Genomic DNA, 24216 nt, shown 5'->3' with positions numbered 1-24216 from the left:
GGTTGTATTTACCGTCACAGCAAAAGTGTCTCCTGTTCGAAAATCTAGACGTGTCCAGGGGTGGACCCTAAGACAACCCTTGTAAACTGTAATATTGAAACGATCATACACCACGTGACTCGCTTAACGTAATTCAACACAACTATTGGTTAATGCCATTCACGTGATTTCTTGGCAATACCGCCTCTCCTCCTCGTGGTGTGACAACTTCTGATCATCTCTGATCTTCTCCTCTTACTCATGCTTTGCGCTGTTCCCACATCCTGGACCAAGGCTGCACCGCCGTTCTTGGATCCTCCCGCCCCTCCGTCATGTTTTACCGATCCCAAGGCCCGTGAGCCTTCATCACCTTACAACAAAAGCGTCAACTCCACAAACTACACTCAAGTCTTCAGCACCGTGGCCTGACATCTTCATCTCTTTGTTCACCATCGCCCCAAAACAACTGCGTTTCTTACCAGCTCCTGTTAGTGCCGACCCTGCCTTGGTTTTGCCCGTACATTCTCTGGCATAGCTGCGTCTCACCGTTGGCCCTTGACTCTGATACACGTACGCCAGACAGCAATCTTGCGGGACTTTGCCCGGGCGGACGAGCAGAATCGTCCTAGCCACGCCGACATCAAACCGCGCTACGGGTCATACTCCCAGCGAATCCCCAGGGGTCCAGCCGTCGAGAAGTGAAAGAAGTCCCAGCGGCGGCTCAAGTCATGCCGTACAGCTCCCTTTATCGAGACCAACATGGCTCTCATGACTTTCATAACAATCCCAATTTCCAACGTCACCAGTCCCGACTAGCCATTGTTGATCCGGATATTGGTGATTACAATCGGTGGCATGAGATGGACTTTACCTCTGCACCCCTCAATCCCTCCACAACTTCCTCGCCCCTCGACTCCCAGAAGTACTCGTCCAACATGGACACCGATGGTGATTCGCTGTCTTACCTACGCCCCTCGAATCGTCTCAACTCGACAGACTCTCGCCTGAACCAACAGCAACAGTCTCCCGAGGTGGACTCTCTCTCAGGAGATCTCTACAGCACTGGACCATTTTCCTACTCCCAACTTCTCAATATGGACTCGGATCTGTCGTCCATGGATCAGTCGAGCATCAGCTCACGCGCCGATTACGACTCCAAGATGCTCGACACCAACAACAGCCACCTTGCCGCCTCACTGTCTGCGAATGACTCTATCAACACCTCACCACCCGTCGCTACTCTTGATCCCATTGCCATCTCCATCTCATCCAAAACGGATTCCTCAGAGAAGCTGTGTCCGCTGATAGCAGGCCAAGTTGACAGCTGCCAACCACAACGCTGTGGCCCTGACGCTCCGTGCATGAATTTCACCACCCTGCCTCCCATCGAGGAATGTACTTCGGTGCCCTGTATCACCGGCTCAGCCTCGCCCAACGAGACCATGATCACCAGCGACAGTGTTTCCGTCTCTCTACACTCGCGGCCGACTCCTAGTACACGCAACAGCACAGTCAGTTCCGCCTCGATGCGTCGCTCCTCAGCATCATCCAACGATAACAGCCAAGTTCAGTCGGTCCCCTTGCCGCCTCGCAAACCTACGGCGGCAGCAGCTCGCCGTCGCGCCAACCAGCGCTCCAACCCCACCACCACCGTTTCCACCTCCGCCACTATGTTGTCCGACGATGAGGAGCAAGATTCGAAACCCAAAGGCGGCGCTCCTAGCAAAGCTGATGCAAAGCAGCGGGCGAAACAAGCCCACAGCCTCGTTGAGCGCAAGTACCGTGAAAATCTCAACGCCAAGATCGCACAGCTTCACAATACCCTACAATCATCACACTACGGACCCAAGGCTAGCCTTGAAGATGACAGCGACAATCCCAGCTCTCTGATGGCTGCCATTCCCGCGAGCAAGGTCCGAAAGAGCGACGTCTTGACCGAAGCCATGAACTACGTCAACCAAACCGAAGTCGAAATGCGCCACATGGAGAACGAGATCAACCGGCTCAGCGAGAGAGTCCGGGTGTTGGAAAAATTGGTCAGGTGTGAGGATTGCAGCCTGTTGAAGCAGATGGTCAATCTGCAAGTTCAACCAGTTTGAACCTCAACCAAGTCACACCTGACGTGGGTCACACCTCTCGATTGACCAACTCATATCTCCATGTTTGTACAGGCAATCACTCGGTGGTAACGACATTGATCCTCGCGGGGCCGAGAGACGTCTGTCGCTGTGGGATTGGCACTGGTCCACATACAGGCACATAAAACCCACCCCCTTCTTGTGTCATTTTTTTTTTTGCTGGCGTTTTGGGACGGGCACGAATCTGGATATTGGGTCTACATTTCGGCCCGCGGGGATTTCCGCCAAGTAAAGTCTTGTAGAGACTACTTATGGGCATGAGAAAGGCAAAGGCATGGTTGTTTATGATCACGGCTCAAAATAGTCGTCTGTCGATATGTTTGGCATTCTCCTCCTTGTTCGAGTCTACCGATTCGCATTGATGCAATGACAATTCAACGCACAATTTTTACCCTTTTGACTAAATCCTTTTCCCGCTCATTCCTGCATTAAATCCTTGCAAGGGGCTTTTTTGGGACCTCTGGCACAAACCCGTATGAACATGAGTCGACGCTCTTGCGGGCCCATGCATTATGAACCAAAAGGGGAGGGGGGCTAATTCCTGTCTCTAGCCTCGAACCGAGCCTGGGATTCTTCCAATATTTCCATCATATGACTCGTGGGACTTATCATTGAGATTGCGATACAAATCATTCAATCTCAATTCTTACGCCGCCATGCTGTTGGATCTCCTCTGCCTCGACGCTACGCTTGGGAACATCGATTCTCAGCAGGCCGCCATCGAGTCTGGCCTTCAACTCCCTAATCTCGACGTCGTCGGGCAACGTAAACGTGCGTCTCCAAGGTCCGACTTTGCGCTCCGACAGGAGGATCGTGGGTTTGGTGTCGTTACGAAGCTCAGCCTCAACTGTCTCGCGCGAGGGCGTTCGTTCGATTGGACCGCCATCGGTGGTATCGGGCTAAGAATTTTGAACCATCGCGTTAGAGGAACAGTGTAACTGAAGGGACCAAATTTTTATTGCCAAATCCAACAATAAACATACCTTTGCATGACCAGTCTCCTTCGCCCAACCATCATCCTCTCCTTCCCAGACCTTTTCGCCCTCTGACGGGTCTAAGAGGCCCAATGGACCCGGTCGCTTGATTTCACCCTGTACCAACAAGGTATGCGGGCTCAGCCACTGGATCAAAAGGCTATCTTTGTCCGTAGTGCCGGCTGTCTCGATCTCAATGTGATACAATCTCAATGTCTCGCGGATATCAGTCGCCGGCGCCCAGTTGCCGGTCGTCGACGTCCGTATGCTTCCTGGTGCGTGTGGGCCGTGGTAATGCGCCTTGAGCGTCAAATTATGCAACGACACCGGTGGGAATTGGAAATGGTGTGGGTATGATGGATGTGGTGGTGGGTGTGGCTGTACTGGCTCCTGGTGGCCAACTGGCCCGTCTGCCAGTGATCCTTCTTCAACTAGCCGGATCACATAGTTGGGAGGAACGGCGTATGGAAGATTCGCCATGTCTTCGTCTATGGAAGTGGTAGTGGTGGAAGTAGTATAAATGGTGTCAATGGAAATGAGGCTTATGAATGCGAGTTAGGTGGTCGTGTTCGTGAGAGTATAGTAATGCTGATTAGAAGATGATGACAAGTTCTTTACTTAATATGATCTTTGAGAGGAGGTGATAGGCTTCATCAATGGTCGTCCAACGGACAGGGTCGATCTTTATAAAGCAGAACCAAATACACCCATGCACAGTTGATATGCGCGACAAATTCCATCGTTGAATGATTGTCCTCAATTTCACTCCCGATACTCCTGTTACTCCTCTTCCGCTCTTCCTTCATGCATAGAACGTGACGGATTGTCTCCTCGCCCACTTGGCATTCATGATGAAAAGCTAATAAATGTCACCATTGCACACGGATCGAAACATGTGACGGGCACATGACAAGACCTAGCAAGGTCATTGAAGCGGAAACACGGATGCGTGTAGATCCACCGATGTGACGTGCCAGTCCTTGCTGCGAGTATCATGAGATATGCGGCTTATCAACCAAGATTCTGGGGTACTTTAGAGAGGGGATTTCCTAGATTAGCCGCAGCCATGGAACAAGCGAGTCTCGTCGCTATGCGAAATCGGACCCTTGCGAAGCTTGTAGCTTGACCCCTGGCCTGTGAGGCCCAAAGGGATCGTCCTCATTGGTCCCAACACCCCAACACGCGTCCATTCTGCTGGTCTCGAAGATCGCGACATATTTCCCACATTGGTGGTGCTACATACATGGTGTCCGGATCAATGGGTGACCAACTTAGGTACCCAGGGGACTTTCCATTTCTGAGCAAGAGGACTAGAAGAAAGAGGTGTAATCAGAAGAAGTCTCTACTCATGCTTCCATATGCAGAGGGATATCATTCTACGGGCATGCGGCTGTTTTCGATGCTGACGATAATCCTCCGAAGAACCAATGGAACGGGTCAAACTAGTATCATGGCCTAGGGCGGGACCTTTAACCAGCACAGCACAGCCGATTGTCGCGTCTGTGTGACACTGCAAGAAATTCAGACCGTCGCCAGCCAAGTCACAGTACTGAGTATCTGGCAAAGGCCTCAAGTACGGAGTATCGATCGGCATAAGGCTCGGGGGACCCGCTAGAGCTTACTGCTTAATCAGGCTATCAGGCCAGGTGCTCGAAAGTCAAGAGTCATTTTGTTGCTAAGAACCTTCAAAGGTGGTGTGATATTAGAAACCGAAATCCACTCAGAGAGATCAGATCCTGGAAATTTTACCGGCTGCTTCCGTAATGGGTCCTAATTGGTTATGGCGGCAGAAATAGTTGATTGGCCCAGAGGTGGACAGGGGGAGCTGGCCAACGTTGGGTCTAGAACACATCCTCCGTGCGCATTGGACACGCAATGTTGATTGAGTGATGATCGACGTTCAGCAGTGCACCAAGAGGGTGTACTATCATTGGCAAAATCAGATCACACACGATTTCTCACGGCGATTCTCATGTACAAGGCGTCTGAATAGATAGCAGGAGCATTATTTCGTTCCAGTGACAGTTACAAGATGCTCGAGATACCGAGCCATGTTTGATTACTGTAGATAAAGCTTGAAGCAATATATTCTTTTCTCATCGCGTGGCCTGGGGCTCCTGGCTAACCAGCACAGGGCCCAGTCTCGCACAAGTAAGTAGTTGTGCTATTTCGCTACTCATCAATTGACACAAGCCAGTCCCATGGGATCGATCCGCCGCCCAGAGTCCAATTCATAACTCCAATCCGAGACTGTTGCTATAGTGTCTGTAAAAGACATCCCAATGATCCAATTCATAAATAATCCGTGACGTGACATCATGCTGCATATCCTATGTTCAGAGCCGGGACTGTCTGGCTTCCATGTCAGCCAGCATCTCCTCGTGCATGATCTCACTGACTTGGTCCATGGCTTCTTGTTCGGTGCTTTGCCTTCGCACCTTGATTGGACCAGAGTGATCGTCAATGCCGTACCGGGCACTCAGATTGTCCACGGGTTTGACACTTTCGCAGTGGCAGTCGTGGTGGTAGCCGGACGAGTTGTGTCGGCACGCTCTAGGCTTGACCGTCATCTGTGTTGGCGAGTGCGTCCCATCCGAGAACTCTTGTGCCACCAAGTTTTCAGGGCAGAGACCAGAATGTCTTCGTGTGTGATGCATAGCAGGCCGTTGGCATTTCGGCATCGCTATATCCGGACAAAAGTCATCGACTGTGTCTGTTGTGATTGAGAGGAGCTCTTGAGAAGGCCGACGCATGTGGCAGCTGGAGCAGTAGTGCTCATATGGTGCGTGGCTGCTGGATAGTCTCCTTAAATGCGGATTGACTGGATGATGGGAGCCATCTAATCGAGCGGAGTCAGTCTCGGTCCTCATTGGATAAATCTGTGAATTTCTCGGGCTTACCTTGATGTGGTGATCCTTCTTTTCGTGAATGTGGTGTGCTGGGACTGCTTTGTCGTCCGCCGATGTTGAAGAGATCAGCCCCTTCAATTGTGATCGGGCTATCGACAAGGCTGGGAGTTGTCCCGCCAGAGGTACTCTTACTCCGCGTTGGGAGTTCGGTGTTAACCATTAATGGAGCAAATGGGTCGTACTGCACCATGATGAGGCTTGTTGAGTTGTTATAGAGGATAGATGGTATTGGTTGTGAGGGTGCTGTTTGTATTGGCTGAGTGATGATGATTCATGGTTCTGTTTGGCCGCGTCTTCCCTTCCAATTTATGGATTTCACCTTCGTGGCACACTTGTGCGCGAATAGAGAGTATGACTACACTCCTGTCCATTTTGGGACGACAAGGCCTGTCTCCGCTCCGCTGATGTTCCTGCCTCCGCCGAACAATGGGACATCGGTAATGGGTGAAACTTCTGGATGGGTCTGGTGATGGTCGTGGGCGCAAGACCGCCGGGGGGCCAGCTGACCCTAACCTAAACCGGGCTGAAAGGGGGCGTTTACTGTTGATACTGACAGGTAGTTTACGCACAGCTGACTCGGTGTAAGTAGCCCGAGACGGCCTCCCGTATCTGGGGGCAGGCTAGAGCTCGAGGCTTTCCTTAGGCGCTCGGTGGCCGCCGAGGTTTTTCGCGGTTCAGACTATGTAAAGAAAAGCCGCAACACGCCACCTGGGCACTTGGCTAGGCCCGAGCTGGGAGACACATCACCCCAGACCGCCCATGTTCGCACCCTCCAGGGGCTAAATCACGAAGGTAATCGTGCCGTAATGCCAACAATTTGGGGTTCCGTTTCAACCGCCAAGTAGTTCTGTGTATCCCGCCCGCGCTCCCACCCAGTGCCAAACAGCCTGTTTAGTATACGAGGTGTACCGACCATGTACTCAAGGTCGTCCTGATCGTCGATGTGAAACTATGGGCACATCATATCTCGTCGCTAAATTAATGACGTCGCGCATCAAGTCACCAAAGCGATCATGTCCTGACTGACACATCGTCTTGAGAATGTGGTGTTGTAAATTACCAACCTTCTCGTGTTGTACCTAAATTGCGCCGGCATCAGGTGTGCTTCCAAAAAGAACACACACATCAATTGATGATACCACTGACCACGGCAGTTTTACTGGATAATACAGCCGGATGCGTCAATTGATTCGGTTGGCAAATCTGAAATTTTACCCCTGATGATCACAGGGTCGATTGCAATAGTTTGGTTTTCATTCCCATGTTCTCGAGCATCAGACCAGGTCGTCGAGATCGAAGATGTGTATGCCATCTTCAGCATTTTCAGAAACGCCTCATTCCACCCCTATCATCGAGTATTTCATGTTTGGAAACCCAAGAGCTCGGTTTCCACCTTCTAAATCGTGATTGGTCTCTGTTGGGTAGCATGGGAAAGCGGTAGTCGGTTACCAGATATCGATGTACAGTATCTCGCAGGAGATGGCAAAGTAAGCACGGAGAGCCGATTGAGCGAATCACAGTCAACAAATGACACTATGTGATTGATACCATTAGCAACCCCATGACCTACGGACTGCTCTATGAGTGCTTAGGATTTAGGCAAGTTTGGGCAGGTTATGTTCGTGATTGAGACATGGAAATGCTCGATTTGTCGGAAATGGATTGAGGTCTTTGTGAAAACATTACCGACAAGTATCTGTTGTGGAATGTCGGAGAATTAACCAGTCATAAAAGATCATCTCGAGTATGTGAAATACATGTGATATCTTCTGAGATTGGAAAGAGCAATATCTCAGCAATATCTCGTCACTAAATCTCGACCTTTCAACGATGTGATCCTATTTATAGAGATCCTGCCCACCCTCACGTAAACCTTCATAACGTATACGATACGGGAGAGTATGGCGCCCAACGGCACCTATCTAACTACAACTGGAGCCAACTGCTAGTTTGGTAAACAGTCAGTCTCTCTTGTTCTCTCGAATCCCTCCACGACCGTGGCTGATATGGTTCGTGACGTTGAAAAGTCGACCCTTGAACTATCCGCACTGCCCGTTGGTATTGGGTCTAGGATCATTGTTGTCCAGCTCGACTCCCCGTCTGTGGAGCGTGTAAAGCGACCTTGAATCGACTGCTAGAATGACTTCACGTCGAAGAGCCTTGACGCGATCCATTCTGATTCGGTCTGCCATTACCAGGGCTGCATGACCGCAGACACCGATGCCGAGGGTATCTCGAAGACTCTGGTTGCGGCGTCGAGGCAATCAAGCGGGACCCTTGTGAACTTTGGTGGACAAGTCCTGCCGTTGTTGTTTGGTGGAGTAAAATGCTGTATGTGGCAATCTTGCTCCTTGGAAATAGATCAACCTGAAGAAAAATGATCCGTCCGCTGGGTCAAATGTGAGAGGTTGAGAAGCATCTGAGAAGAGCGGGCATTTAAATGCTCCAGAAACAGGAGACTGATGATGGTGCCTCGTCAATATAATGTGGATAGACGAACAGCGCCTTGCAGTCCCTACTTCCTAGATTCGGGCCAATAACCAAGGCCAGGCCAGCCAAAAGTGTCTGTTTCTGCTGCCATATCAATGGCTTCCAGCGTAGCAGCCTCGAGTCTCGGCTCCAGGCCCAAGGTTCGCTCTTTCTCGCTCATCTTTCCAACCTTTGTCCGTGGCCTTTCGCGCTCTGGCCACGACCCTAATCCAGGCCAGCCCCAGGCGGACGGCGCCTGATGTGATTTCTCGCCCATGTTGTTCTCGTTGTTCTCGGACATTCTGCGTGCTTCAATGGCAGGACTGATGGATTCTTCGTCATTCCAGGCCACTTGTTCCCGGGGACTGGATCCTTCGGAACTGTTGGTGTCTGGGTAGGTCGTCGCGGCGCCAGATTTCTCAGGGAGACGCTCATGTTCATGGGCAAGACCATGTCGAATGGAGGATATGATACCTCCCATGTGAGAGTGCCGTTTGTTGACTTGATCTTGTTCTCCGCTTTTTTTGAGGAAGGATAGCCATGATGAATGAGTCTCTGGAGTTTCGGGGTAGTCTGTGAGGTTACCAGAGCTGTGTCTTCTCATTTTGGCTTTATGGTTGTGTCTGGGTGATTGAATATGCAGTGATGCTGTGGTATAGGTATTGTGTGAATCTTTGCTTAGCTTGATGACGATGTGCAATACGATGGGGATGCGGCAGCAGCTTACTTATACTCTCACCTGGGCACGAAGCAAAGAACTTACGGGGTTGGCAACTGACCATAATGTGGACACTGACCACAATAGTCAGCAGTAAAGCCTGACACTGGTGCAAATGGTCAAACAATCAAGCTCTTGACACGAGCCACAATACCCGTGTACCGTAGCCGATCCTGCAGTGGAATTGTGGAGGTCATGTGATGGGTATGATCAGACCACCACCTGAATGGCCAGCCCCGAGGGTCCCTACATCAGCCGAAATCACGCACGAGGACGAGACCATCCCTGGGGCATAGAGTATGGGGTATGTTCCTTGGCTTTGTCTCCTCGTAAGCAGCGGAATCGACTACAGTGGACGTCATGTTCTGTGTCCTTAGTTCATAGCACAAAATACTTTGGCTAGAAAGGCATGCGTATGGCAAGCCTTCGTGCCTACATCAAAATTTCGTCTTCAGGGGCACTACTACCGCTGGGCAAATCCCCTTATGCCGCTCATCATGATGCACCTTCGATAGAGACCACCCCATCAAGCTTCGGTTCCCATTCCTGGCGGTTCCTGCAGTAGACCTCTACAACAGGTTTCTCAATCTTGTCGAACAGACCAAGTTTCACAACTAATGAGACCCAGGGTCAGCAGTTGATTTAAGGTGAAATCTAGCCAGGGCGGCCTTACTCTTCTTTCCCGCAAATAGCGGCGAGGTTGACATTACAGGACTGTTCAAGATTCACTCAGCCCTATCTTGACTGCCGTTTGGTCGAAAGAACAAACAGATAAAAATGTAAGGAACTGAAACTCACCACCCGCAGACTTCACAAAACCATCGATGGAGCGATGTCCCAGAGTCAGTTTTGTCGTCCAAGTATGCCTTGAGAGGTCCGGTGACAGTAACGTCGCCCTCCGGGAGCACTAGGACATATGTACCCACTATCATCAGATTAGCCTTCATATTTGGCGATCTTTGAAGCAAAGGTGAACCCACGAGCGCCGCTTTGGCGTCTGCAGCTCAGGCAATGGCAGAAGATAGGCTTGTTCTCTGCGGCTGCTTCATCTTCGATGGAGACCTTGATGCCCCCGCAATTACACTCTCCCTGGTAGGGCATGGCAAACAGTCTGCTCCACGAGTTGCCGGAATCTGTCCGAGATATATTTGTTATTGCCTTTGAATACACACAGAATAGCTCCCAAGCGGCTCTCGAGCTGAGCTTGCCCTTTTGAACCTTTTTTCTTCTATGAGCGCCTCGGACATACCAGGCCCTCGGTAAGGCCATGGTGGGGATGGACCCGCCGTCGACCTGCGCTATTCGTTCGATGCTCTCGCTACCCCCCCTCCCCACCAAAGGATTGGCAGGACCCTGAACTCCCTCACTGTAGACTTTTTGTGGCGCTCGAAGAGGGCTTCAACCAGCTGTTCACTACTGGAACCAACCACGCTCGCGCGCATATAGAATGTGTCACAATGGCATTGAACATTGCTATTCTAGTGTTGGAACATTGTCAAGATACTTTAGCCATGTGGTCAGGGCCCGAGATCTAGATCGGACTTAAGCGAATTCATCCCACCTATTAACGTTGCGGAAATACTCCGGCGGATTCGGAGTGCCTGATTGTGTCATCTTCATCACGATTCCGCTGCCTCTGCTTGGATCATCGCCATAGCTCGAGGAAGTGTCGGATCCATCACGCTGATGATCTCAAGATAGCCTTATCACACTTGATGACCACTTGGGGTTATCCTGCAGACACTGCCCGATATGACAAAGGCTCTGATCTTTGGTACGGGTTCTGTGGGATGTGTGTACGGATATATCTTGTCCAAAGCCGGTGTCCAAGTGGTCACAGCGTGTCGAAGTAACTACGAAGCTGTCAACGAGGCCGGCATCACCATTCGTTCGGCGCTTTTCGGCAACATTCATTACAGGCCGACTGCCGTCCGCAACTTGGTAGAAGCCAACTCTCATGGCCCCTTCGATTACATTTTGGTCTGCAGCAAGGCCTTCCCTGGCGTCAGCACCCAGATCGAGATAGCTGTTGGCGCCGAGACTTCCATCGTGGTCGCCCAGAATGGGATCGGCATTGAGGAAGAGTATCTGCAGCGATATCCCAACAACACCATCATTTCCGGCGTCGTCTGGCTACCGACCGTACAAGTAGCACCAGGCGTCGTGGTGATGGGCCCAAACGAACGAATCGACCTGGGAACATACCCTGCGAACGCGCCAGCCTCGGCCAAAGCCAAAGTTGATGCTCTGTCGAAACTGTGGGTAGCTGGCGGAGGAAATGCCCCAGTGTACGATGATGTTCAGGCCCGCCGCTGGTTGAAACTCTCCGTTAATTTTGCCTTCAACCCTATATCAGCTTTGACCCGATGTGACGGGCCCAATTTCCTGCTCTCCTCCGAGGTCGCCGACGATATCATCGTCAAAGTGATGAGGCAAGTTGGCCAGATCGCAGCGGCTGAGGGCTATACCGACATCACCGAAGAGTCCATCCAGGAGAGGATGAAATTCCACCGGGCTCGGACGAAGACCGGAGGCAAAGATCCCAGTATGTTGATGGATGTGAAGGCAGGAAGGCCCATTGAGGTAGATGCAATCTTGGGGAACACACTCCGAATTGCGCAGAAGCATAATATCGACGTGCCTTTGGTAGAAATGCTGTATGGGTTAGCCACTGCTTTGAATTTCTCGATTGTCAAGGATGAGCGCTGGGTTCCGGTCCTCGTGGGCTGAAGAAACGAAAATTTCAGCGGCAAGAGAGGCAACAGAATAGAAGCATCATATTCTTAGAATTCATCAAGAGCTCTGCACAACTATGTGACCACCTCGGTCATCAGATCCTCCGGCCACTTTGCGGCATCCTTTCCATTTCCTCGAGTTCCCACATTGTATTTCAGCACCACTTGATCATTCTTGTATTGAACAATCGGTTTCACTGTTTTAACGATCGAGTCGATAGCCTTACTCTCCCGGTCCTCGAAAAACTTGGGGTCTAGGAGGTTGGAGTTCTTCGCAATGTAGGACATATATCGTGGGATCAGGTAAGGCATGTTGTGGTAAGACCTTGGAAAAATTAGACGTCATTGTAAGAATCAGCTCCGACGAAACGTACCTGAATACTTCACTGCCGTTCCGTTTCCACACGTCTTGCCATACCTCCTCTGGATACTCTCCCACCGAGTTGGCGAGCCACTGGTTGTAGTAGTTTAGCGCCACGTCGACCTTGTAACTACCCCCCTTTTCGGCCATTTGCATCAATGCAGACAAGATGCCTGTCACCCCGGCGATTCCGGTCATGTAATCGCTATTGGGGAAAACAGGTGTCACGGCTTCATTGTCCTTCAGTCCCATTGCCTTGCCGAATCCTGCCGAGATACCGATGCAAGCATCACTTATTTGTTGCCTGGCCTGTGTGTTAGATCCATCCTGACTCAACAATGCAACAACGAAAGGGCCTCTAGCTCTGCTCGACCCATGACTTGCACGGGGAGCCGACGTAAAGTAGATTGGCGTAGACTTACCATCCTGAGCGATAGGACCAAGGACCGTTCCAACCATAGCAGTTTTCACGTACGGAGACGATGCCGCGTTCACGATCTTTAACCAGATCGATAATAGCATCTTGGCTGAATCCATACTTATCGAGGACGCCTGGTCGATAGCCTTGAACCACCACATCTGCATCTCGAATCAGTTCTTTGAGCTTCTTCTTTCCCTCTTCGCTCTTTAAGTCGATGCTACATTGCCACTTTCCCCAGCTCAAATCGACGTGTAGCTGGCTGAAGTCGACAAGGTTCGGGGATGTCACTCGCATTACGCTAGCACCCAACTCTGCCAGCCCACGTGTGATTGCCGGCGCTGCAATAACGCGGGTAAGATCGACGACCTTGAGACCAGCAAGCGGGCGTTGAGCCGACGTCTGTGGTGATGATGGCCACCACGATGGTTTATGGTTAGGATTGGATACCGGATGAATCTCAAAGAGGCCGACGTGAGCATTAGCTTTGCCATGCTCGGTCGCTCGGAAAGAGTCAACCGTCTCAGCGATGACGCCGGCTTGCTTGTATTCCTCTGACGCCAATCGTTGAATTTCTTTGGACTCGATGGTGGCCAATTTTTCGATAAAAGGCTGCATAGCAGCCTCCCAGGTGGTGAGTTCTGGTCTGTCTTCTGGAAACCCAATGCTCTCCAACGTTGGATTGGGATTCATGCTCCCGTGCAGGTGGAAGAATCTGTTATCCTTGGTTCGGTAGATGTTGGTGGCACAAATGCGATAGAGACTTGAACTTTGCTTGTGGAAGTCATAGTTGGGGATCAGCTCGTCAAGTTTTCCCGGGTTCGTGGTATATGTAATTGGTTCACCACTTCCGTTCTTGATGGACCAGACTAGTGTTGACATGAAAAAGAGTTGCGCATGATCGGTATCGATGGTCGCACCAGCGAACTCGGTATTGTACTTGCGTTTGAGGAGAGCAGCCACGATGCATGCCTCAAAAGCTTTCAAGGATGCAGCAGACTCGGCGAATCTCCAGTTGATGGGGATAGATGGTAGATCAGAACCAGTGAAGCTGATTTTGGAAGCATATTGAGCAGCCTCATTAGGAATGTCTTTGGATATCTTGGGGTTCTTTAGTAGTTCAGTGGTCAAAAGTTTCTCGCATTCCTTGGGAATGGAGTACGATTCCGCGACACCAATGCTTCCCATCTTGACGATTGATATGACACTCTACGAAGGGTCGCAATACCCTTGTCACAGAATCTTCGCAGGTTAGGGAACCGTTGGCTGTAAATCGTCGGCTACGTAGTCCAAAGGGGCCGATGTATTAAGGGGCAAGAAATATTGGAATGGAACTATCTCTCGTCACGGTCAGCTTCACAGAGATCTTCTACAAATGCATTTACTTCTGCGTGGTCGTTGAATATTAGCACTACCTAGGTAGGTATTCTCCAATGTGTAAAGCGCACTAGACAGACCTCGGTCCAAGAACGGAAACTTAAAAACCTCCTCATCGAATTGCATGGCAATTTCCTACCGCCCTATTGTCGTAACGGCAGAAGAGTCAGCGTGGGGTAATTGATAGTGCATGACATCCTGACGGGAAGAGTCTGTGGCGTATCATTGGTCACATCATGACTGAGTCAACATATGTGACATGAGCCGAGGGGTCTTTGGTCTCGCCTGGAATTGTGCATCTACGTACCTCAACCACACGCAGTCATTGATCACGAGTCGGTTATGCACTCCGCACATCCGAGACCGAGACATTTTGGCTGACTGCTGCCAAAGCCAGGCACAAAGAACGGGTCGGTTTGGGTGATAATCTGTCTGAGCCTTGGTGTTGACCAAGATGTCACTCGCTTCGATTTGGATTACCTCGGGAAGACCCCGGGGAACTTTTGTCATGCGAACCTAGCCACGCGGGGAATGTAGTTAACGGGAGTCTTGACTGCATCATGTACTCTTGGACTTTCCAAACTCACTCCTGTCTCGAAATCCTGCATACTATCTTGCAAGCACCGTGAGCCATAGATAAGGCGAGGACGCAGATCCATAGTAACAAATCAGGTCGACCAGTAATCCGAAATGGGTGACCCAGGACCAGCAGCGCCGCCATCAACGCGCCCATGCCGGATTGCTAACTGCTCCGGGGCCCGTGGGGACCCTGGGTATCAGATGCGCCGTCAAGCAACATATGGGCCTGTCGACTTTATTACGGGTGATTACCTGGCGGAGATGAATCTTGCCGAAAATGCGGAGAAACTGGCAAAGGGCCAGCATGATGGGTGGGAGCCAACGGCTTGGGATGGTCTCGAGCAAACAATTGATGTCATCAAGAACAAAAACATCAAAATTATCATTAATGGCGGCGCCCTCAACCCCAAGGGGCTGGCGCAAAAGACGCAGAAGCTTGCTAACGAGAAAGGACTGGACCTGAAGATTGCATATGTCTATGGCGACGATCTAATGGAAGAGGTCAAGACAGAGCTAGAGAAGACAGGCAAACTTCCTCCACACTTGGACAGTGAGAACGACAAAGTTTCATTAGCAGAGAACGCTGCAGCACTTCTTGACACAAAAGGCAAGCCCATCGTCAGCTCCAATGCTTACCTAGGGGCAAGAGCCATTGTCAGAGGCTTGGAGCTCGGCGCAGATGTCATCATCTGTGGTCGTGTAGCTGATGCATCGCCTGTTATCGGGGCAGCCTGGTATTGGCATCAATGGTCTGATACAGATTTTGATCGCCTGGCTGGGGCGTTGGTGGCCGGCCATTTGATAGAATGCTCGGCTTACGCAACGGGGTCCAACTTCTCTGGGTTTAATGAATACCCACTCGATACCTTCGTTGACCTGTCGTACGGCATTGCTGAGATTGCCGAAGATGGAACTTCGGTCATCACCAAGCATGAAAATACTAAAGGGCTGGTCAACGAAGACAATATCAAATGTCAATTCCTGTACGAGCTGCAGGGGGGCATCTACCTCAACAGCGACGTGTCAGCTGACACCTCAGGGATCAAGGTGGAACAAGTTGGGAAAAACAGAGTGAAGCTGTCCAACATTAAGGGCTATGCACCTCCGCCAACCACCAAGCTGGCCATTTTCTACCACGGTGGATATGAAGCACAGCTCTTGACCAACGCTACCGGATACGCAACGGCAGAAAAATGGCAGCTATTTGAAACACAAATGAGGACTGTACTCACCCAGAAGGGATTGATCGACAAGTTTCAATTGCTTGATTTCCAGGTCTTGGGAACTCCAGAACAGAATCCACGGTCGCAGTTCGCCAGCACGACATATGGGAGAGTGTTTGTGCAAGCTGATAGCGAGATGGCGGTGTATGGCTTGTTGAAAGCATGGAGCGAGATAGGGATGCATCACTTTTCAGGGTTCCACCTGTCGTTGGACACAAGAACGGCGTTACCACGGTCTTACCTCGCCTTCTATCCGGCGCTTTACCCTCAAGACAAGCTCAAAGAAGGCGTTGCAATTCTGTCGAAAGATGGCCAGGTTGCAGAGACTGCAGATGCGGGTCATCCTCCAAAATACCAGAAACTTGCACCAAGAGAAAATTACGAGACTGCTAGTCCCGTCGATCTGTCGTCGTTCGGACCAACCAAGAAAGCTCGGCTTGGGGACGTGTGTTTGGCCCGATCGGGTGATAAAGGAGCCAACATCAACTTTGGATTGTTTGTGCGAAAGGCGGACCAGTATCCATGGTTACAAAGCTTCATGACGAGATCCAGAATGCAAGAGCTGATCGGTGACGATTGGAGGGACGACTTCTTCGTTGAACGAATGGAATTTCCAAACATCTGGGCAGTCCATTTTGTGATCTATGGGCCTCTCGGACGAGGAGTCAGCAGCTGTCGCCTTTTGGACGCTCTGGGCAAGGGCTTTGCGGATTATATTCGTGATAAAGTCATTGAGGTACCAGAGCGGTTTCTGGCAGACATCGAGGAAGTCAAGACCCAGAGGAGATCAATGCTATAGGCCTGTACGATTTTTCATGTCACCAACATGACTGCCTCGTATTTCGTATACCAATTTTGCGTTCCATGAATATACGTAAACATCGATTTGTTGAATGATGTCGTTTGTGAATGCTTAGTCAGAAGATGATAGCAACCAACGCACCCACCATTGCTTTCGGGAAAGTGTCGGTAATTGGTGTCACTCATATGCAGACACATGAGTACGAGTGTGCAGTAGTAAACATACCAATGCGCCTCTCATACTGCTATAAGTTTGCCCCCTTATCAAGCTGAACACGTGGATCTTAAACAGGTCTCCATCATGAAAACCATCTGATAGGAGGAGGATATCCACAGCCTTGCTCCAAAGATAAGAAGTGGCCGACGCAAAGCTTTATGCCGAGGTTAGTCAGGCTACGCTAGTCCTGATATGGATTTATCGCCGTTCTTCCAAAATTTCCTACTTTGTTCAATGCGCGGCGTAAATCGCTCACAACGACTGTTACTTACTGCCATGAAAAGTCTTGATTTGAGCAAGCCTCGAGCCTCGAGCCTCGAGCCTCGGAGGTTCCAGTACTGCGGCCCAACTGCAAACTCTTAGTGATCAACATTGAACACGTCACTTGCGTGTTTGGTTTATCAGTCAGGCTAGGAGCGCATGTGATCGATTTGTGGCCCGAAGTGCACCATCCTTGACCATCTCCACCCAAGTGGAATTGGCAGATGGCAGACCACCAGCCTCGAGAGCATGTTAAAGAAATCTCCGTGAGTTGCAGGTTTGGATCATGTGTAAAACACACTCGTAGATTAGTAGTAACAATCGGCATGGCCGAGCGCAGCCTCTCTTATCCGGCTTTGCGGCACAGTGTGGTTTACCCAGGAGGTCCAGATTTGTGTCACTCGGCACGCACTATTATACTTCCGGAAAAGAGTTCGCCGGCAGTTGCCATGTATCCATGCCGATGATGTCGCCTCTCCTGAAGTGCGGACCCATAACCTCATCTAACTTTGCAAACGACGTGGACAATAAAAACATGGGCCCTGTGCCTAGTTCTTCTCAACGGACTTTATGTCTTTATCACGACACACTCCTAGAAAGTTGATGTTACGCGTAAAGCATCTTTTCCTTCAAAGATGGCAGTCAACGACGAGAAACTCGACCCTCCACCACCGCCCCTTTCACTGTTCCGGCTGGTTCTTGACCAGGCTCGCGTCACAGAAGAAGTCGTCGCCCATGAGTACGAAGGAGCTGGTACGACCGAAGACCCTTACATTGTCACATATATCCCTAACGACGCTGGCAATCCTTTCACCTGGACTCAGGGCCGGAGATGGTTCGTCACTGGAATCGTGGCTCTCGAAACCCTGTGCACAGCCTTCTGCTCCTCTGCCTTCTCTGGCACCATTCGTGAACTTCGAGTCGACCTAGGAGCGAGCAATCAACTCATTACTGCTGGTATATCACTTTTTGTCCTGGGCTTCGCGACTGGACCACTTATCTTTGCCCCACTGAGCGAGATCTATGGCCGACAAATCATTTTCACCATCAGCTTCGGAGCATTCACAGCGTTCAACGCGGGATGCGCCGCCGCCAACAATATAGGAACTCTCTTGGTGCTCCGTTTCTTCGCTGGAGCCTTTGGTTCATCTCCTCTTACCAATGCCGGAGGCGTCATCGCTGATGTTTTCCCTGCATCTCAACGGGGCCTTGCCATGGGCATTTTTGCGCTTGCTCCTTCCATGGGTCCCACGTTTTCGCCCTGGATTGCAGGTTTCTTGGGACAAAGTGAGGGCTGGCGATGGGTTATGGGCCTGTTGACAATCTTTTCAGGTGTCCTTTGGATTCTCGGCACCGTCTTCGTCCCCGAGACATATGGCCCCATTATTCTTCGAAAGAGAGTCGCCATCCTCGCGCAAAAAACCGGAAAGGTCTACGCATTGCAGGGCGATAAAGAGAAAGGTACTCCGTCATTAGGCGCGGTATTGAGCACTGCTCTTCTTCGCCCATGGATCTTGCTCTTCCGTGAGCCGATTGTCCTCCTGCTTTCGATCTACATTGCCATTGTTTACGGCACTCTGTATCTCCTTTTCGGGGCGTATCCAATCGTCTTCCAGCAAGTTAGAGGTTGGTCGGCCGGTATCGGGGGTCTTCCATTTCTAGGAGTTGCTGGCGGCATGATCATTGGTATCGTATTTATTGGATGGGCCAACAAGTGGTACATTGCCGCAGCCGAGGCGAACGGTGGAGTTGCCCCCCCAGAGGCAAGACTGCGACCGACCCTCTATGGCTCGTTTGCCATTCCAATCGGCATGTTCTGGTTTGCTTGGACCAACTCTCCTTCTATCCACTGGATCTCCCCAGTCCTTGCTGGAGCACCTTTTGGATTTGGGCTGAATATCGTCTTCCTGGGCATCACCAACTATCTGATCGACTCCTACACGATCTACGCGGCATCCGTCCTGGCAGCCAACACCGTACTTCGGTCGCTGTTTGGTGCGGCATTCCCCCTTTTCACCGCCGATATGTATAGTGCATTGGGAATTCATTGGGCTAGTTCGGTACCTGCCTTCCTGGCCCTGGCATGTGTGCCCTTCCCTTTCATTTTCTACAAATATGGAGCACAAATCCGTGCCCGATGCTTGTATTCTGCGCAAGCCGAAGCCGTTATGAACCAATTACGAGCCAAGAATGGCAATGCTATCAGGCAGGCTGAAGCAGAGGAGACTCCCGATCTTAGCAGAACCACAACGGGGGGCAGCAATGTCGGTGCTGACGGTGTCTTACAAGACACTGACGGAGAGTCTTTGAAGTCTCGAGCGACAAGACATTCCACCTCAGATACAATTACCCGAACACAATTGGCTCGCACGAGATCGCGTGCTGAGAGCATTCCAGAGGCTGCCCAATACAATGCCAGCCCTTACAACATTGACAGAGTTTATACCTCGACTTCAGTGGCTGGCCTTGAGCTTACGAGAACAAAGACAAACCGATCTCATGGTCGACGAGGCTAGCAGTCTACGCTGTTGGTCTTAATGATTTTGAATACTGCTGCATGGCGATGGCGTTGCGTCCCGAGGGGGGACTTGTACAACATCCTTCAATAGAATAGACTAGCGACTGATCGTGCATTTCATGGCGCACGTATGGGGTATATCAACGTATAAATAGTACAATTTGATCCCAAACTCATAAAATGTGCGTGACTTTCTTCCAAACACCATCCCAAACATCATGCAGCAACTCAACAGGACTTTCGATGCTATATGATGAGAACTGGCCAGCGAAGTCTAGCTCGTTGTATTCGTTCCCTAGTTGTCCACAGTTCGAGTTGTTGGTCAAGAACAGAGCTCCTGTCGACTCAGATGATGGTAATGGTCGAGGCTCGAGCGCTTCTTTCTGCTGATGAAAGTTAGCAAGCCGCGGCCCAACATCGTTCTATGATACCATTCAGCAATGACTTACCGAAGTCTCTTCTGCGTGAAGAACGTGAATGCCCTTCATTATTGGTATTGTGTGATAGATAGGTTTTGTAGATTGACTTTGGTGCCACAAAGTGACAGGTGAATGATTTGGTTGGTATTCTTGATTGGGTTGCTTTTTGGTCGTTGGTTGTTACTGATTAGCTTTCCTTGCAATCAAGGGGGTTGTCTCGCGAAGTATATGTGCATTGCAACATGCCGAGGTCACAAGACAAAAGTCCTTTGGACATTCGTAGAATCCTTGGTCAACACTGTCACATGCTGAGAAATTTCCATGTGCAGTGGTGGTATGATCAGGTCTATGACCATTCTGAGTAACAAGCACTTCGCTAGTCGGAGATGAGATCTCTAGAACCTACGGGTCGCGACTCACAGTTAGGGGAGCATGCTCTTCACCAATTAGCGACCGTGATTTCTTTATGGCGCCCATACCGCCCACGGTAATAGTTGTTGGGCCCTATCGGAGCTTTTGTCCTTTGCGGTTAGCCAGCACCCCGGGCGCAACTGAGCCTTATTACTCGTGCCTGTCACAGGCTCTCGGGCATCTGACGTAGGCCGAGGGGGCGCCTACGGAGTAGAACGTGGCCTCACCGGGAATGCCCCCGGGAGCTGGAACCTCGGAGAGAATATCCTGGCGATAAGGACTCCATCCAGTTAGGCCACCATGCCGCAAATGGCTCTGGTATCCTCATACGAAGTACGAAAAAAGCGTCTGTCTCTGAAACCTTTGCTCTTATAGATTTCCAAGTCAATGTTACAGGCTCAATATGTCCTAGCTGTTGAACGGTGGGTCTGTAGCGACGGGTACCTTAATGACCACAGCAATGGGTTTACGGTGGGGTCCAAGCATCAGTCGCGACTTGCCGGACCTTGCGAAAGGACCATTGGTATGATACTATTATCATTTGCCCCTCTGGAATAGCCGCAGCAGTAGAGACCTAACTGAGTGTAGATTTATGGACCTCAGATAGACCAATCGTTGCATAGAAGAGTTGGTATAGGACGGTTCGAAACATTACGGCGATCCATATGAGAGTCCTACATCCTCAAAGCGACTCACTTCAAGTCTCCTTTTAGTTACCTCGTTCAGTCATTGCTTTGACACGAGAAAACTAATGACTCACACCACAGACCCCTCTCTGACATCTACTTCATCTACTAGTACTTCAACGCTTCTTTGACAACGATATGAAGCCATGAGGCGCACCTTGCTCTATTTGCGCTTGGCAGGAGACCACTAGAGATCTCCAACCAGAGGGAGCTCTCTTCTCTCTCTACAACTCTTACAACTCATATTGAGCTACGAAATCCCGAAGAAGATTTGTTTGCTAAACTTGTCACTCAAGTACAACATCGCACAATCAATAACTGCTCTGAGCGTCAAACCACGAGCAAGATCTGTGTCTTCTCAGACGATTCCGAACGGTGTATCGAATGCCAAAACGCCCCCGGGCGACGTTGTACAGACCCTGTTGAGGACGAGGACACTGATCGGTTCCAAGCTGCGCTAGACAGCGTCAAGAGCCAGATTGACGAGATTTTGTCCCACAATCTCCCCAATTCAGATCTCTATCGATCACTGAAGGCCCGGCTGGAGCAAGAGAGTAATGCCACAGCAGCGTATACGGTGCACCTTGGCTCAACACCTCAGGATCAGACGCAATACGTCGCTCGTGTTGCCCATACGAACAGCACAAACGAGGAGGTTCAAAATTTTCATCAGAGCCTCATAGATGACAAAGCATACCAAGAACTCTTAGTACGTCGGCGAATGATGGAAGCATGTCTCGGCGAGCTACTCAGTCGCCGACTCTTCTACTTTGACGAGCTCGAGGCACTTATGGGACACCCGGAAAGGCGAGGGCTTAAAAGGGTCGAATAAATGGACCATGATGAATATCGTGAGGCGGTGGAATCGGCAGCCAAACATCCTGGCGCATGGCCGGATTTTCCTATCCTCGTCGGGATCCAGGAAATTGGATCTGACTCCGGAATTGAAGTTTAATGCTACCGAGCCACGTTGTTCAACATCTCTAATCACCTGGAACATCGAGCTGTTGTGGCCCTGATCGATGGTTATGTCCTATCTGAACGAGATCTAGAGCTTGAGTGAGAAGACACTCGGAGCAGACACTGATGAAACGATAGCTCGTTGGGAAAACGTTGGACTTTGACAGTATGAGATGTCGATGCGCTGGGCACTGACTGGTTCGCATCGGAACATTGCAAAAACACAATTGCTGTCTACGAGGGACATGGTTCACATGATGGAACCTCCTGTTATTATTATCGGGACACTCCAATTAGAAGTCATACTATCGGCCACTAGTCGTGGATAGTCGATGTTGCTATTGGAGTTGTGAGGTGAATAGAGTTCTAGAACGTTATAGAGTTCTAGAAGGTTATAAAGTTCCAGAACGTCCAGCCAGCCCGTATGCCTGGACCGCCCGTTTCAGTCGATCATTTGGATTTACTCAGCGGCGCACCGACCAACAGCTATGGCCACAATACTGAACCAAATTGTATGCACGTTCGATATTAGCAAACTCAATCCCTCGATGCGATAATTATAGGTCACAGTCAACGAAGCCGGTGGCGAATAGGCAGTGAATGGTAGAACGGGAGGACATACAAGAACTTAGGTCGTGTACGCTATAATGATTAGCCAGTAGAGTACAGATAGTTGTTCCATATCTTCTACACTCCATCCTGCTCTCTCGACGCCTTGTTGAAGATACTGTACTTGAGGAAAAATAAAAATGTTCTCCGAGATCTTCCTCGCCTGTGCCTTGGCTACAGGTGTACTGGGATGCGCTGATCACTCCAACCACTATGTGTACCGGAATGTGCGGCGAGACGTCCCATTCACCGAAGTGGATCCGGGCAGAGACTCCAACGACTGGACGTATGAAGCCTCTTCAAACTGGGGATATATCAATCCGAGTAAGTCATCTCCGTCTTGGAGTTGTATGTCAGAACTCCATGCTGATATTCGACCGGCACAGAATACTTCCTCTGCCAGAACGGCACTCAACAAGCTCCCGTCGGCCTGACGTCCACTCAAGGCTTCTCCGCGGTCCATAAACCGGAGTTCGGGAACTATTCGCAGAACGTCTCGGGCAACTACTTCAACTGGGGATACGGCCCAGCGTTCACACCTCATTATGACAAAGACAACGTGACTGAACTCCCCAGCATCACGTTCGACGGGGTCACAGCCTACATGGTCGGCTGGCACATACACACTCCTGCCGAGCACCCAGTCAACGGCAAACGCAGTATGGCGGAGATGCATTTCGTGCATGCCGACGCCGATAGTAACTATGTCGGTGTCCTGGCCTTCCGCATCGATCCTGCTGGAGATACGGACTCCCCGTTCGTGTCTCAGTGGCCGTGGTATATTGGCTTCAATGAGACGAAGCAGATAACCAATGTCAGCCAGGATCTCGACCTAGCGCTGAATGAGGTTGATTCATTTGACAATTTCTGGACTTATATGGGGGGCCTGACTGTTCCTCCTTGCTCCGAGGGCATTCGGTTCTTCATAGCGGACAAGGTCTTGACAGTTAGCAACAAGCAGATGCAGCGGATTATGGGCATGTCGGCTTACTCGACCCGCATTGAGCAGCAGATTTGGTTGCAGGGTGTCAATCAATAAGTGCCATAAGGTTGAAGAGAGAACGCACATAGAACACAGGAAAGTTGCAAGAGAGTCCTATACCATTTTTCGAGTGACTTCTGCTGCTTTGCCACATTTTCCACCTCCGTCACATTGTTGGGGTCTTCCTTAAGACGTTCATGTTAATGTAGGAGTGCATTTCATTAAGCTTTTCTTTCTTGGTATTTGCGGCCCGTAATTTCCACATATGATCCAATGTTGTGATTCAACAGATTCAACACTTGCGGGACTGTCGGTCATAGCTGAGTATGGCAAACTCCTCAACCAAGTAATGCCCAGACTGAAACGGCGAGTCAACCAAGTGCTCGAGACCACCAAGAAAAGTCCCGGCCTTGAATGATTTTTGTGTCCCTTTGCCAACAATTATACTCACTCAGGTTGTCAGCGAAAATCG

At 50.4% G+C, this 24216-nt stretch overlaps 12 protein-coding genes across 16 annotated transcripts; 6 read left to right on the top strand and 6 right to left on the bottom strand.

Annotated features, from left to right (window-relative positions):
• Window positions 1-340: 340 nt before the first annotated feature.
• Window positions 341-2522, top strand: PV10_08653 (uncharacterized protein). Its single transcript, XM_016373702.1, has one exon. The coding sequence runs from the start codon at window positions 708-710 to the stop codon at window positions 2076-2078; it is 1371 nt and encodes a 456-aa protein (XP_016220613.1). The 5' UTR covers window positions 341-707; the 3' UTR covers window positions 2079-2522.
• Window positions 2304-3911, bottom strand: PV10_08652 (uncharacterized protein). Its single transcript, XM_016373701.1, has 2 exons — window positions 3101-3911; window positions 2304-3016 (listed from the first exon to the last, which is right to left on the bottom strand). Exons 1-2 carry the CDS (start codon window positions 3569-3571, stop codon window positions 2747-2749), a joined length of 741 nt encoding a protein of 246 aa, XP_016220612.1. The 5' UTR covers window positions 3572-3911; the 3' UTR covers window positions 2304-2746.
• Window positions 3912-5160: 1249 nt separating this feature from the next.
• On the bottom strand, window positions 5161-6522 carry PV10_08651. Of its 2 annotated transcripts, XM_016373699.1 has the most exons (2): window positions 5992-6522; window positions 5161-5930 (listed from the first exon to the last, which is right to left on the bottom strand). In XM_016373699.1, the coding sequence occupies exons 1-2, from the start codon at window positions 6188-6190 to the stop codon at window positions 5428-5430; spliced, it is 702 nt and encodes a 233-aa protein (XP_016220610.1). In that variant the 5' UTR covers window positions 6191-6522; the 3' UTR covers window positions 5161-5427. The 2 variants fall into 2 exon arrangements, with proteins under 2 accessions (XP_016220610.1, XP_016220611.1); XM_016373700.1 differs by having other exon boundaries at window positions 5161-6522.
• Window positions 6523-7331: 809 nt separating this feature from the next.
• Window positions 7332-9286, bottom strand: PV10_08650 (uncharacterized protein). The gene has a single exon (XM_016373698.1). The coding sequence runs from the start codon at window positions 9071-9073 to the stop codon at window positions 8516-8518; it is 558 nt and encodes a 185-aa protein (XP_016220609.1). The 5' UTR covers window positions 9074-9286; the 3' UTR covers window positions 7332-8515.
• Window positions 9287-9372: 86 nt separating this feature from the next.
• PV10_08649 lies at window positions 9373-10456 on the bottom strand (the record flags this gene model as incomplete). 4 transcript variants are annotated; one of them, XM_016373694.1, is made up of 4 exons in its annotated part: window positions 9373-9801; window positions 9861-9901; window positions 9986-10112; window positions 10168-10456. In XM_016373694.1, the coding sequence occupies 4 exons, from the start codon at window positions 10454-10456 to the stop codon at window positions 9683-9685; spliced, it is 576 nt and encodes a 191-aa protein (XP_016220605.1). In that variant the 3' UTR covers window positions 9373-9682. The 4 variants fall into 4 exon arrangements, with proteins under 4 accessions (XP_016220605.1, XP_016220607.1, XP_016220608.1 ...); XM_016373696.1 differs by having other exon boundaries at window positions 9861-10112; XM_016373697.1 differs by having other exon boundaries at window positions 9861-10456.
• PV10_08648 (uncharacterized protein) lies at window positions 10421-11995 on the top strand. The gene has a single exon (XM_016373693.1). It carries the CDS (start codon window positions 10940-10942, stop codon window positions 11915-11917), a length of 978 nt encoding a protein of 325 aa, XP_016220604.1. The 5' UTR covers window positions 10421-10939; the 3' UTR covers window positions 11918-11995.
• Window positions 11996-11997: 2 nt separating this feature from the next.
• On the bottom strand, window positions 11998-13889 carry PV10_08647 (uncharacterized protein; the record flags this gene model as incomplete). Its single annotated transcript, XM_016373692.1, has 3 exons — window positions 11998-12247; window positions 12297-12587; window positions 12706-13889. The coding sequence occupies 3 exons, from the start codon at window positions 13887-13889 to the stop codon at window positions 11998-12000; spliced, it is 1725 nt and encodes a 574-aa protein (XP_016220603.1).
• Window positions 13890-14486: 597 nt separating this feature from the next.
• PV10_08646 (uncharacterized protein) lies at window positions 14487-16716 on the top strand. The gene has a single exon (XM_016373691.1). The coding sequence runs from the start codon at window positions 14769-14771 to the stop codon at window positions 16677-16679; it is 1911 nt and encodes a 636-aa protein (XP_016220602.1). The 5' UTR covers window positions 14487-14768; the 3' UTR covers window positions 16680-16716.
• Window positions 16717-17451: 735 nt separating this feature from the next.
• On the top strand, window positions 17452-19860 carry PV10_08645 (uncharacterized protein). The gene has a single exon (XM_016373690.1). The coding sequence runs from the start codon at window positions 17795-17797 to the stop codon at window positions 19673-19675; it is 1881 nt and encodes a 626-aa protein (XP_016220601.1). The 5' UTR covers window positions 17452-17794; the 3' UTR covers window positions 19676-19860.
• PV10_08644 (uncharacterized protein) lies at window positions 19851-20165 on the bottom strand (the record flags this gene model as incomplete). The annotated part of the gene is made up of 2 exons (XM_016373689.1): window positions 19851-20063; window positions 20127-20165. The coding sequence occupies 2 exons, from the start codon at window positions 20163-20165 to the stop codon at window positions 19851-19853; spliced, it is 252 nt and encodes an 83-aa protein (XP_016220600.1).
• Window positions 20166-20894: 729 nt separating this feature from the next.
• PV10_08643 (uncharacterized protein) lies at window positions 20895-22025 on the top strand (the record flags this gene model as incomplete). The annotated part of the gene is made up of 2 exons (XM_016373688.1): window positions 20895-21030; window positions 21490-22025. The coding sequence occupies 2 exons, from the start codon at window positions 20895-20897 to the stop codon at window positions 22023-22025; spliced, it is 672 nt and encodes a 223-aa protein (XP_016220599.1).
• An 877-nt stretch (window positions 22026-22902) lies between these two features.
• On the top strand, window positions 22903-23801 carry PV10_08642 (uncharacterized protein; the record flags this gene model as incomplete). The annotated part of the gene is made up of 2 exons (XM_016373687.1): window positions 22903-23086; window positions 23149-23801. 2 exons carry the CDS (start codon window positions 22903-22905, stop codon window positions 23799-23801), a joined length of 837 nt encoding a protein of 278 aa, XP_016220598.1.
• Window positions 23802-24216: the final 415 nt, after the last annotated feature.

The sequence above is a fragment of the Exophiala mesophila genome, assembly GCF_000836275.1.
Source record: "Exophiala mesophila strain CBS 40295 unplaced genomic scaffold supercont1.6, whole genome shotgun sequence".
Classification (NCBI taxonomy): domain Eukaryota; kingdom Fungi; phylum Ascomycota; class Eurotiomycetes; order Chaetothyriales; family Herpotrichiellaceae; genus Exophiala; species Exophiala mesophila.
This window is presented reverse-complemented; position numbering and strand designations above follow the sequence as displayed.

Excerpts from the sequence above, each read along its gene's own strand:
- PV10_08645 (XM_016373690.1), top strand. The coding sequence starts at position 17,795 with ATGGCAGTCAACGACGAGAAACTCGACCCTCCACCACCGCCCCTTTCA.
- PV10_08653 (XM_016373702.1), top strand. The coding sequence starts at position 708 with ATGCCGTACAGCTCCCTTTATCGAGACCAACATGGCTCTCATGACTTT.
- PV10_08652 (XM_016373701.1), bottom strand. The coding sequence starts at position 3,571 with ATGGCGAATCTTCCATACGCCGTTCCTCCCAACTATGTGATCCGGCTA. Across the intron at positions 3,017-3,100 it reads AGGAGACTGGTCATGCAAAG|CCCGATACCACCGATGGCGG; the intron begins GTATGTTTATTG and ends CAAAATTCTTAG.
- PV10_08648 (XM_016373693.1), top strand. The coding sequence starts at position 10,940 with ATGACAAAGGCTCTGATCTTTGGTACGGGTTCTGTGGGATGTGTGTAC.
- PV10_08646 (XM_016373691.1), top strand. The coding sequence starts at position 14,769 with ATGGGTGACCCAGGACCAGCAGCGCCGCCATCAACGCGCCCATGCCGG.
- PV10_08650 (XM_016373698.1), bottom strand. The coding sequence starts at position 9,073 with ATGAGAAGACACAGCTCTGGTAACCTCACAGACTACCCCGAAACTCCA.
- PV10_08651 (XM_016373699.1), bottom strand. The coding sequence starts at position 6,190 with ATGGTGCAGTACGACCCATTTGCTCCATTAATGGTTAACACCGAACTC. Across the intron at positions 5,931-5,991 it reads AGAAGGATCACCACATCAAG|ATGGCTCCCATCATCCAGTC; the intron begins GTAAGCCCGAGA and ends CCGCTCGATTAG.